This window comes from Leptonychotes weddellii, chromosome 7 (genome assembly GCF_054177405.1).
Source record: "Leptonychotes weddellii isolate Sample4059 chromosome 7, ASM5417740v2, whole genome shotgun sequence".
Taxonomy (NCBI): Eukaryota; Metazoa; Chordata; class Mammalia; order Carnivora; family Phocidae; genus Leptonychotes; species Leptonychotes weddellii.
In genome coordinates this window covers 103,643,329-103,657,158 of record NC_138375.1, presented here as the reverse complement: position 1 = coordinate 103,657,158, position 13,830 = coordinate 103,643,329, and the positions used below count along the sequence as shown (strand labels likewise).

Sequence of the window (13,830 nt, the reverse complement as noted above, 5' to 3'; positions counted from 1 at the left end):
AAACCTGATTTGTGAGATTGGGAGGTAGGGTATTTTCATGAACCTTACCTACACATTCAGTGGTGAAGAAAATAAACAATGCGTGCACTATCCAAGTCTGCAATGCCAACATCTTGCATTAGATATTTCTGTAAAAGACACATATAGTATTATTTTTATTATTTTTTCTCTTATTACACATAGTAAGTAAAGACACAATTCCTAACACTTTTGTTTCCACTGGATAGCTGTCTTCTAAAAGGTGGTAAAATTTTATGAGAATGCAGAAAACAAATTTAAGTCTTCAAAATATTTTTCTTTATTCCCACTGGAGTTATGGCTATGTAAAATAGTGATGGAACACAACTTATACTTTAAGGTTAATTAAAAGAGCAATCCTGTTTCTTTATTATGTGAAGACTTATACTATTAGTAAATGCTGTGTGAGACAGTACTTCAGAGAGACAAATTTCTACGTGCCAAAACCCACCAAAAGCAACCTCAAAAGATATTTGCAAAATGGAAAAAAAAGTCTGTAATTCATACCATGACCAAAAATATCCCCTACTATATGAAGAATGTCTACAAATCACTAGAAAATTCCAACACCTAGTAGAAAAACTAGCAAGGTGAGCTGAATAGGCAATTTATAGAAAAGAATATACAAATTATTTAAAACATATGAAATGATACTTTCAACCTCACTCATAATGAGAGGTGCAAATTAAACTACCCCAGAGAGGAATGCAAGATGATACAGACACTTTGGAAAACAATTAGGCAGTTCTTTACCAAGTTAAATGTACATAATAATAATCCGTATTTCTACTCCGAAGAATGTATCCAAGAGAACTAAAAATACATGTCCACATGAAGACTTATATTCAAATGGTCATAGCAGCTTTATTCGTAACAGTCCCAAACTAAAAACAACCCAAATGTCTATCAACTGGAGAACGGATAAACAAATACCCAAACAATGGTATATCCATACAATAGAATACCACTCAGCAATAAAAGGGAATGAATTAGTGATATATGCAATAGCATGAATGAGAATGAATTTCAAAAGCATTAGCTGAATAAAGTAAGACACACAAAACAGACTATGTACTGCTGAATTCCATTTACAGGGTATTTGACAAATGGCACAACCAGGGTGACAGAAAGCAGATCAGGGGGCTGGCTTAGGCTGAAGTGGAAAAGGGGAATAAATGTAGAGGCACAAAAGAACTTTCAGGGGTGATAGGAATGTTCCATGACCTGATTAGGGTAGTGATAAAACTCTATCTGTCAAAATTCACTAAATTGTGTCAAGAATTATGAAAGCACTGAGATTTTACCCTACTTGCAAGCGAACAAGTTAGTCTGCTAGTCCCATGGATACTGGCAGAAGACATGAGACTCCTGTGTCAGAGACAAACGACCTTATTACTCATACCAGGAGCAGCATTTTCAGAGTTATCAGCATTTTTTTGTGCCAGCTGCCTAGGCCCCAATTCCGACAGAGCATTGTGAAGAGGGACTGGTAATGCCTGTACACACAGTGGGTCATGTTATAGGAGGGAAGACTGAGCTTAAGAGACCCAGATCTTTTAAAATGGCAGTAAGCATGCCTGCCTTTTACTCTGGAGAGAGACACTATCTCTGTTTTCCAAGGCTGTAAACAAACCTTCAAGAGACGTATGGGGAATTGTTTCCTAACAAATTGTACACTAAAAATTGATGAATTTTATTCTTTATAAATTAAACCTCAATTAAAAACCAACAAAATGTACCCAGGCAAGGTATATAGTCAAAAGAAATGAGTGCTTCACTCCTCTAAAAGACATGTACAAGAACGTTCATACAAGTTTTATTTAAGTACTGAAAAGCAGAAGCAACCAAAAACACAAACACAGTAGAACAGAAAAATTCAAGTAACTCAATCATAGCAATGAAAAAAGAATTACAGGTACTCACAACATGACTGAATTTCCTATATAACAGAGAAGAAATGAGACACAAAAATGTATATGAAGTTCAAAATCAGGCAAATGTAATCTGTGGTGATAGAGAATAGTGGTTATCTTTTTTGGGGGGTGGGGAAGAGGGCAGAAGTGAGCATTCTGGGATGCTGGACATGCTCTATACTTTGAACTAGATGGTGATTAAAAATTTACTGAGCTATAAACTTGTGATCTGTGGACTTTATTGTATGTAAGTTGTACTTAGTAAAAACAGTAAACAAAACAAAATGACCCTCATATCATTTCCAGTTTTGGCAAAAATATAAAAAATAAAAAATTATCAACACAGTATTTTGAGACTATGACATAAAGGCATTCTCAACTCTGCATTTATAGTGTAAAATGGCATAACCTTCCCAACAAACTGTGGGAATTTAAAACTGAATTTTATTGTTTGTAAATTAGAGTTCAATTATAAATAAAAGAACTATCCAGATAAGGTGTATGCCCAGTTTTGCATTATCGATCAAAATTAAAATATATATACGTTTGAATCTAATGATTCTACTTCTAGTATGTTATCCTATAGATATGAGCAAAACAATACACAAATAGGGTTATTCACTACAGCAGTTTTTAATAATAAAAGATTGATGCACAAATAGGGGACTAGTTAAATTATGGTACATCCAAATATAGCATACATGTAGCTACAAAAAAGATGAGGAAGTTCTAGATCTCTTCCTAGAGAGGTGTAAAGATATCTAAAATACATAAATAAATAAAATAAACTATGGTTAAGGAAGAGAACAGTGTATTTGTTATTTGTGGGGAGAAACCAAAAAAAGACAAAACACACACTCATTTCCTTATACACACATAAAATACCTCTAGAAGGATAAAAACTCAAAGACTGGCTACCACTGGATGAGATACCAGGGTAGGATGGAGATGCTCTACCATATATTCTTTGCACCTTGCCAATGTTGTACCATGTGACTTTAGTACTTAGTCAAAAACTAAATTTAAATTAAAAAATATTTGTGTAAACTCTCTCCCCCAAATAAAACTATGAACTTCTTGATGAGGGCTTCACAGTACTGCATTTGGAATACAGTGGTTTTTTTATTAAATATCAATACTAACTTGACTTTATGTACTCCCTACCCATGTAACAGTCACTCTATAATTTGCTCAGGATAAAAGAATGAAGTTGTAGGAACCATTTTCCTCCACCTGTTTTATTTACTTCCTAACTTTAAATAGTCCCATATTAGAAAAATCCACATCATTCAACTGTTCATCAAAAACAAAATGAAGAAAATACCTGAGCATGCTGGGAGAGCAGTATGTGGTCATGCCACCCTGACCACCCACACCAAGTACCTTGTTCACACTGTAGAGAGGATTCTCTATAGTTCCTGGAAACTGGCAATCTTTTTATTGATGCACTATATTCTTAGAACAAAACTCTGACACAAGAGGTCCCATAAAAGTATTTATAGTTACCACAAAGCAATGAGATTTATCTAAGCAGGGCCATGAAACACAGTATGTAAAAGGAAAACAGGCAAAGAAGGTTTCACATTTTAATAGTTAGAAAGTAACGTTTCCTGGGACGCCCAGGTAACTCCATTGGTTAAGCGTCAAGCACCTGCCTTCAGCTCAGGTCATGATCCCAGGGTCCTGGGATTGAGCCCTGAGTCAGCTCCCTGCTCAGTGGGGAGTCTACTTCTCCCTCTCCCTATGTCCCTCCCCCTGCTTATGTGCAGGCTCTCTCTCTCAAATAAATAAAATCTTAAAAAAAAAAAAAAAAAGTAACGTTTCCTAATTTTTAAAGGATTGTCATTGAGATGTGATGAAGAAACATCTTTTCAGAGTCCCAACCTAAGAGATGGAAACACAGTAGCACTATCTAAAATACTAAATGCAATATAGTCAACTTCATTTTGGGGCTTATCTTGTTTTAAAATGGACAGAATTGACAGTATACTGCCAAAAGAGAGGAACACCTCTCTTTTCATTTTGACAACAGTACACATTATCCTCCCGCATCTCTGGCAGAATTTTCCATGCATATATTATAACCACATATTGCATACAATGATTTTCCTTGAAATTTGCATCTTATCTTGGAAGATTCTATGAAACCAAAACGTAACTACTAAGCAGAGATACAGGGAAGGTTTATTGCAAGCACTGAGTGGTCCTTCTAGAGTGGCAATTCCTCAACTATGGTGGTTCAACACGGTAATGTGCTGAAAGGTGCTGTAAGATGCATCACAACTAATTCACTATTGTTAAAGTAATAAAGTTTACAAATGATTAAAAAAATTAAAACAAATCAAGATTATCCCTGTAGTTGATCATTCTTATTCATTTTCATTCCCATGAATTTTCTTTAGTGGGAGAAAATGCACTGGAGTTATAACTGATAAATATTTAATAGTTTTGCCCTTTATAAATTCTTTTTGCTACTTATAGATTATGATTTTTGAGTCTTTCTTTTTACTTTGATGCAAGGACAAAATGAAAAATCATGAGTAATATATTTAGATGTAGACTTCATGGGAGGAAGAATGTCAATATAAACTTAGTTACTATGGTAACATTACTCCTATAATTGTAGAACTACTAGTAGATGAACTACAATAGCCAAAAAGAAGGCAAAGTAATGTCTGTTGAATAAATAAACTGGGTAGGGATCAGGATGAGGAAAATTTCAATATGGTATCATGTATACACATTATAGTGCTAGTTTGAATAAATTTGCAAAGAGTCAGTCACACCTACATTATATTAACTATTATTTTAAAAATTATCCAACTCTGCTCTCTTCTGTTATTACTAATTATTAATTCATAGTAACACTTTGTATGCTATTTTACATTACACAAGTGCTTTTATGTAAATTACTTCACCTGATTCTCCTAATATCCTAGAGATGGAGGCTGGTAGGGCAGGAATCATTATTTTATTATTTTAAGAGTTTATATTTTTAGAACAGTTTCAGGCTTAAAATGAAATTGAGAGGAAGATACAGAGAATTCCCACATACCCTCTGCCCCCACACATGCACAGCCTCTCCTATTATCAGTATCACTCACCGGAATGGTACATTTTACCAAGGATGAACCTACATTGACACACTTTAACCACTCTAAGTCTGTAGTTTACCTTAGTGTCCACTCATGGTGTTGTACATCCAATGGGTTTCGAATGGCAAGGATTAATTACTGGAACTTCACAAAAGAAAAATTCTGACAGGTTAAGTTACTTACCCAAATCACAAAATTAGGAAGTGAAGAAACAGGGACTTGAAACTAAGTCTTCTGCCTCCAAAAGTCATGCTCTTTTTATTAGGTCTCACTATAAAGAGAGGAGAGCCTTGTTCAGAAAGCTGGCTTGGATAATAATATGCATTCTTCTTAAATCCTTGCCTGCTGTAAGCCTTCCTGAAAGTGTCCCGTTTTAGATACCTTCTGACCCTCAGTATAAAACAATCCCATAAACACTTATATAACAATATTTAAACATCCCACTGTTGTTTTGAGGAAATACTTGGAAACATTATCAGCCCCTCCATGCCTACTTCAAACTTCCCTGATGTTCATGTAGTATCACAGAAACATGAAAGGGACATTTTGTTGACTCTGACAAAAGCAGTTAAAGCAAATCTTTAAGAGAATCATATCTTTTACCTTTCACTAGCAGTTAAGGCTACTGACTCTTCAACTGCCGTACTATTTTATGCACACAGACATAAAAATTCAGTTTAAATTTCAGTACTAGGTTAAATTCTAGTGTAAATAATGGTGGTTCCTCTTTGAAATGTAAATGATAACTTCAAACTCAGGCAAGGAGTGAATCCTCCATTACTGTTTCACACATATTAAGCCTTTGATATAATTTAATAATATATAAGAAAGAAATTAAATTTACAATGATATATTAAAATGCAAAAGAAATAATTAAGTTTTCAAATGAAGAGAAGTTGAAAATATATCATGTAGAAGTCCCCTATAATCCCAGCAAGGTAACTAATGTGAACAATTTGGTGGATACTTTTGCAAAATTTTCTATTTATATATTATAACATTATATTGTATAAATATATACTTTTACAAAAATGGGATCACAAAAATGTGCTATAACTTGTTTTCACTTACTACATTTGGATATATTTCTAAGTCAATACATAAAAATTAATTCTACTTATAGCATTTGTTCAAATTTACTTTCTCATATAGGTCTTCCCTGACCACCCAGTATTGCTTATCCCCCTTTCCTATTTTTTCTCAATGGCACTTAGCACTTTCTAAAATGACTTGGCAAACATTTCCTGTAAAGGGCCAGATAATAAATATTTTAAGTTTTGTGGCTATTAAGGTCTCTGTTGCAACTAGTCGACTTTGTTACAGACAGTATGTAAACAAATGGGCATGGCTGAATTCTAATAAAACTATTTATTAAAGTATTTATTAAAATAGGATGGTCTGCAGACCATAGTTTGCCAACCCCTGCTCTAAAATAGTTTACTTATTTTATTGGCTGTCATGGGTTGAATTGGGTTTTCCTCCCTAAAGATATGCTGATGTCCTAACCCTCAGCATCTCATAATGTGACCCTGTTTGGAAATAGGGCTGTGGCTGATGTAATTAGTTAGGATGTCATAAAGGAGCAGAGTGGGGCCTTAATACAGTATGACTGGTTGTTGTTATGAAACAGAAACAAACAGGCACAATGCTGTGTGACAACACAAGCAGGTACTGGAGTGATGTAGCTATAAACTAAGAAATGCCAAGGACTAACTAAGGGCTACCACCAGGAGCTATGAAAAGGAAAGGAATGATTCTATCCAGAGTTTCAGAAGGACTTCTGGCCTCCAGAACCTTAAGAGAATAAACTCCTGTTATTTTAAATCACCCAGTTTGTGGCACTTTGTTACAGCAGCCCTGGGAAACTAACACATTGTCTGTGCACCTAAAACAGAATGTTAGCAAGTTAGGCAAGAAATTTTGTCTGTTTTGTTCCCTCCTATCTTCCAACCATCAAGAATCACACCCAGCATAGTAAGCACCTCAGTATCTTTGTTGGATAGATAAACTGACTTTCTTGCTGTAAACAGGTGCATAATATATTAGTGGAATAAATATACTGTAATAAAACTAGTTCCAAGTCTTTGTATGGGCATAAGCTTTCATTTCTCTTGGGAAAATACCTAGACGACTAGCTAGGTCATATCTATGGTAGGTATATATTCATATTCTTCTTTGGTGATGTGTCTGTTCAAATATTTTGCTCGTTTTTAGACTGGGTGTGTTGTTTTCTCAGTATTATGTTTAGAAAGTTTTAAAAAATAAAATTCTAGATACAAGGTCTTTATTAGAAAATCCTTTTTTAAGTATTTTCTCCCAATCTGTGGCTTATCTTCCCATTCTTTTACTGTGCTTTTTTAAACGAAATTTATGACTTTATTATTTATTTATTTATTTTTAGATTTTATTTATTTATTTGAGAGAATGAGAGAGAGAGAGCACATGAGAGGGGGGAGGGTGCACATGCTGAGCAGGGAGCCTGATGCGGGACTCGATCCTGGGACTCCAGGATCATGACCTGAGCCGAAGGCAGTCGCTTAACCAACTGAGTCACCCAGGCGCCCTTTTACTGTGCTTTTTAAAGAGCAGAAATTTTCATTTTAATCGAGTCCAATTTATTAACTAGTACTTCTGGTATTGTATCTAAGAAATCCTTGCCTAACCCAAAGTCTCAAAGGTCTTCTATATTTTCTAGCTAAAAGTTTTATAGTTTTAGGTTTTATTAGGTCTATCAACTATTTTGAGGTAATTTTTATATATGGTGTAAATCAGGTATTCAAGTTCATTTTGTTACATATGGGTAGCAAATTGTTTCTGAACTATTTGTAGAAAAGCTACCCTTTCTCAAGTGAATTGTCTTTACACTTTCATCAAAAATCAGTTATCCATACATGTGTGGGTCTATTTATATACTCTCTATTCCATGGTCGGGCAAACTTTTTATGTAAAGGGCCAGAGAATAAATGTTTTAGGCTTTGTAGACCACAATGCTTCTGTTGGAACTACACCATCTGCTGTTGTAGCACAAAAGCAGACACAGATAATATATAAACAAATGGGTGTCGCTGTGTTCTAACAATACTTTCCAAAAATAGGAGGCACCCTGGAGTTTACCTGTGAGTTCTAATTACCCAATTTCTGCTCTGTTCTGTTCCATTGATCTATTTACTTTTAAGTATTGAAATCAATGTTCTGTTTGGCCAGCATGGCTACTGCTGGATGGAGTATTATATAAATGTCAATCAGACCAATCTGGTTGATAGTGTTATTCAAATCTTCTATATCTTTAGTCATTTTCTGTCTATTTCCTCTATCAATTATTGAAAAGGGGGTTTGATATCCCCAAATATAACTGTAGCTTTATTTATTTCTTCTTTCAGTTCTGTCAGATTTTGCCCTATTTTGAAGCTACATTATTAGGCACATAAATGTAAGGTCTTGAGGAAGCGATTCTTGTTATCATTGTGCAATGACTTTCTTTACCAATGGTCATATTCTTGGCTCTGAAATCTACTTTGACATCATTATAGACATCTAATCTTCTCTTCCATTAGAGTTATCATGGTATATCTTTCCCCATTCTTTTATATTTTACCTATTTCTTTCTTCATATTTAAAGAGCCTTGTTTTTTATGTTCTGTTTTGGTAGGTAGCGTACAGTTGTATCTAATCTGACAACCTCTGCTTTCAGGCCACTTATATTTAATATCATTATTGATATAGCTAGGTTTAAAGCTATCATCTTTAAATTCTTTTTTTTTTTAAGATTTTATTTATTTGCGAGAGAGAGAATGAGAGACAGACAGCATGAGAGGGAGGAGGGTCAGAGGGAGAAGCAGACTCCGTGCTGAGCAGGGAGCCCGATGTGGGACTCAATCCCGAGACTCCAGGATCACGACCTGAGCCGAAGGCAGTCGCTTAACCAACTGAGCCACCCAGGCGCCCTAAAGCTATCATCTTTATATTTGTTTTCTACCTATTTGATCTCTGTTCTCCCTCTTCTTCTATTTCTGTCATTTGTGTTAAGTGACTATTTTTTATGATTTCCATTTTGTCTTTCTTTTTGGCTTATAAGCTATTAATTCTTTGTTTTGTTATCTTAGTGATTACTTTGAGATTTATAGTATACATCTTAAACTTATCAGTCTACAGCACCTCACGCACAGTAAAGTATACTAGAGTATACATCCATTTCTCCCCTCTGGATCTTTACGCTATTTTTGGCATACAACTTACTTTTACATATTTTATAAACTTCAGATGTACTTTATATATGTTGTAAACCATACTGTCATTGTTTTTGTTTAAATAATTATTTTAAAAGAGATTTCAATAATACAAATATCTTGTGTATACATCCATGTCTACTACCATTTCTAGAGCTTCTCACCCTTTGTCTAAGGTCTACATTTTCATCTAATATTTTCCTTCTGTCTGAAGGATATTATTTTATTATTATTTGTAATGTGGGTCTACTGGTGATGGATTCTTTAAGTTTCTATATACCTAAAAATATTTCATTATTATTTTTCATAGATATTTTCACTAGGTATAGATTCTCAATTTTTCTTTCAGTACTTTAAAAATGTAGCTATTAAGTTCTTGCATGCACTGTTTCTAATGAGAAATCTACTATCATCCTTATCTTTCTTCTTTTGTATGAAAAGTCTCTTTTCTCCTCTGGATGCATATAAGTTTTTTACAACTAGTTTACCACTAATTTTGAGCAATCTGACTGTAATGCACCTTGGTAAAGTTTTCGTCATGTTTCTGGTGCTTAAGAGTTTGTTGAACTTCTAGGATCTGCTGGTTTAAATAGTTTTCATCAAATCTAGAAAAATTGTGGCCATTATTATTTTGAATATATTTATCTGTGACCCTCGTGCTCCTACCCTTGAGGATTCTAATAACATGTATTATTAGGATGCTTGAAGTAGTCCCCCAGCTCACTGCTCAATCCACTTTTTCCTTTTTTTCTATGTTTTATGATAATTTCTACTGCTGTGTCTTTAGGTTTACTGATCTTTTTGTCTGCAATGTCTAATCTACCATGAATCCTAACTTGTGTATTTTTCATTTCACACATCATATTTATCATCTCTAGAGGTTTAACTGGGTCTTTTTCACATATTCTATAATTCTACCTAACTTTTTGAACATATAGGATGCAGTTATAATAACTTTTAATTTCTCTGGTAATTCTAACATCTATGTCAGCTCTGGGTTAGTTTTAATTAATTTTTCTCATTATACATTGTACTTTCAAGCCTCTTACATGCCTGGTAATTTCTGATTGGATATTGCACACTGAATTTCACCTTATTTGCTACTGGATCTGTATTGGATTTTTTTGTATTTCTATAATCTTTTCTTTTTAAAGATCAATTGGGCCACCCAAACGCCCCTGTATTTCTATATTCTTGAACTTTGTTCCAGGACACAGTTAAGTTACTTGGCAAAGTATGGTCCTTTCATGTCTTGCTTTTAAGATACACTGGTAACTAGGTATTTACCTGAAGAATACAAAAATATTAATATAAAGGGATACATGCACCCCTATGTTTACAGTAGCATTATCTTTAACAGCCAAATCATGGAAATAGCCCAAGTGTCCACTGACTGATGAATGGATGAAGGAGATGTGTGTGTGTGTACATACACATATGTATATATGTATACACACACACACTGGAATATTACTCAGCCATCAAAAAGAATGAAATCTTGCCATTTTCAATGACGTGGATGGAACTGGAGAATATTATGCTAAGTGAAATAAGTCGGAGAAGACAAATACCACGATTTCACTCATATATGGAATTTAAGAAACAAAACAAAGGGGAAGAAAAGAAAGGCAAAGAAACAAACTTAAAAAAAAAAGATCTATTTATTTGAGAGGGAGGCAGAGGGAGAGGGAGCAGACCCCTTGCTGAGCAGGGAGCCTGATGGAGGGCTTGATCCTGGGACCCTGAGATCATGACCTGAGCCGAAGGCAGATGCTTAATTGACTGAGCCACCCTGGCGCCCCCCAGACTGTTAACTATAGAAAACAAACTAATGGTTACCAGAGGAGAGATGTGTGGGGGGATGGGTGAAATAGGTGATGGGGATTAAGAAGTGCACTTGTGACGAGCACTGGGTGTAGTATGGAAGTGCTGAATCACTATATTGTAAACCCGAAATTAGTATCATGTTCAAATCCCAGGAATTTAAACAAAAACTTAAAATATACTGGGTGGGATTGGAGCAATGCTTATTCTAGGGTGATTTGTTTCCTACTACTGAGGCAGAATCCTTCTTTGTCTCTATCCAATATCCCATGAGTCAAATGGTTTCCAACCTGGCTGGTGAGGACAGGAACCTTTCCTGACCCAATGGAAGCACCAAGTGCTGTTATCTTTACCACCTCCAGGAGGTTCTTTCCCTGGTCTGTAGTAATTTCTTTACATGCATGCACTGGTCAGCACTCAGGTAAATAGCTGAATAGGACCTCTGAAGCTTTCAAGAGTCCTCTAGTATTCTGCTTTGTGAACTCTAGCTCCTTTGGTATTCCCAGCCATTTCCACAGGTCAAAGAGAATCCACAGAGCTTACCTTGGATTACCCCGACCTGTGCCATGGCCTGGAAACTTTCTCAAGGTAGTAGGCTAGTGCAATCATAGGGTCCATCTTATTTGTTTCCCATCTATCAAGACCACTGCCTTTCATTATCCAGTGTCAAGTGTCTTGATTATCACTGTTTCATGTGTTTTTTTGTTTTATGGTTGTTTCAGTCAGAAGGGTAAATCTTATCCTCCTCATCCCATTTTGGCCCTAAGTGCAAGTTGCCTAGTCATTTGGATACCAAATCAAGCAAGAATTACATGATAAAACTATTGTCAAACTATTACACATATTGGTGTGACAAATCCTAATTAAAGCATTTGCAAATTAATTTTAGCAACATACATGAAAACAAAAAACCCCATAAATACTAACAAGTATTAAGCCTAAAAATAGGGGCGCCTGGGTGGCTCAGTCGGTTATGCATCTGCCTTGGGCTCAGGTCATAATCCCAGGGTCCTGGGATGGCGCCCCAAGTCAGGCTCCTTGCTCAGCGGGGAGTCTGCCTCTCCCTCACCCTCTACCCCTCCCCCCACCCTGCTCGTGCTCTCTCTCCCTCTCGAATAAATTAATTTAAAAAATCTTAAAAAAAAAAAAAAAAGCCTAAAAGTATAAGTATGGTCCATTAAGCAAAAAGATAAAATATTACCCACTGTATTAAGAAAACTATACAATCATTCCAATAGATGCTTGAAAATCATCTGATAATATTCAACAGCTGTTCACTTAAAATTTAAAAATAACAACAAAGTGTCAAAAAAAACAAAGACTGAAAGAGACCATCCTTATCTTGATGCAGTGTAACAAAGAAGAGGATAGATTCTGGAATCAGACTGTCTTTGTTCAAATCCCAATATCTTAGCCAAGTTATTTGATATCCCTCACTTTCATTTTCCTTATCTGTAAAATGAGGATAACACCACCACCTACCCACATACCACCTAGGACTTTTGTGAAGATTAAATAGTCAATAAACATAAAGCACTTACAATTTACCTGGCTCATAGTATGTACTCAATAAATGGTAATCTGTTGCTATCAGTGCAGCTCTTGCTGTTGCTGCCACAATCCGTTATCAGAAACCTAGAGCAAACATCATATTCAAAAATAAAAATTAGAAGCATTTCTATCAAAGTCAAAATTCAAACAAGATGCTTGGAGTCATCACTTATTCAACACTGTTCTAGATGGCTTAACCAAAAATAGAACAAATGATGATATAAAAATGGAAAAAGAAAAGCTTGTAGATGATATTATCTATTAAGAAAAAGAATGAGAATCAAATGACAAACTACCACAACTACTGAGCGTTTAACATAATAGTTAAACAAAAGATCATCAAAAAACGTAGCTCTCCTATATACCAGGAATAACCAATTAAAATGTAAAAGAAAAAATCCTATTCACAACAGCATCAAAAACTATAATAACTAAGAAAAAATCTAATCAGAACTATGTAATAACTTTATACAGAAAACTATAAACCCTTACTAAACAGCTCATCAGTTAAGACTTAAATACCATGGAATGGAAAACAAAATATACATAGTACAGACATTGGTTCTTCACAAATTACTATCTTCATGTAACACAATTTAATCTAAATTACAAAGTAGTTTATTATAGAACTTTACAAACCAATTTAAAACGTCATATAAGACATTAGATAATAACCAAAAGCCCATTTTCAAAAGGAAGAATAAAAAAATACTTGCCCTATCATCTATTAAGGCACACCGCAACATTACAGTAATTAAGACAGGGCACTGTGAGTAATTTGATCAATGGTATAAAACAAAAAAATCCAGAAACAGACCCATATATATTTAAGAATTTAATCATCTGATAAAAAAAAAAAGCACCTCATATCACTGGGGAAATAAAGGACCATTTAATAAATAGTACTGGGACAACTGGCTCCACAAGCAAAAAGATGAAGAGTTCTACTTCATCACACATACATACACTCCAGATTAAGGATCTTTAGATTTCAAGTATGGGAAGAAAATACAGAGTTATGTTTATGACCTTAGAGTCAGGCAAGTCCCCCTACACATTATCACTGACTGTTTTAGACATACGAAAAGGTTTAAAGAGTATTTTGATGACGATTTACGTTCCCACTACAGCTTAAGAAATAAAACATAACACATATAGTTGAAGCCAAATAAACAGGTCTTGCTCTTAAGAAGTTTAAAATTT

At 34.8% G+C, this 13,830-nt stretch overlaps 1 protein-coding gene across 7 annotated transcripts in view; it reads right to left on the bottom strand.

Moving 5' to 3' along the window:
* Window positions 1-13,830, bottom strand: part of IL6ST (interleukin 6 cytokine family signal transducer) — a 53,572-nt gene that overhangs the window by 34,190 nt on the left and 5,552 nt on the right. For 2 of the 7 annotated variants that reach the window (XM_081826850.1, XM_081826854.1), the window contains exons 2-3: window positions 12,618-12,711; window positions 49-128 (exon numbers count right to left, since the gene is read on the bottom strand). In XM_081826850.1, coding sequence (XP_081682976.1) covers window positions 49-112 — 64 coding nt within the window. In that variant the 5' untranslated portion in view covers window positions 113-128; window positions 12,618-12,711. Of the gene's footprint in view, window positions 1-48; window positions 129-5,209; window positions 5,298-12,617; window positions 12,712-13,830 lie in introns of all 7 variants that reach the window. The other 5 variants (XM_081826848.1, XM_081826853.1, XM_081826852.1 and 2 more) reach the window with 4 other exon arrangements.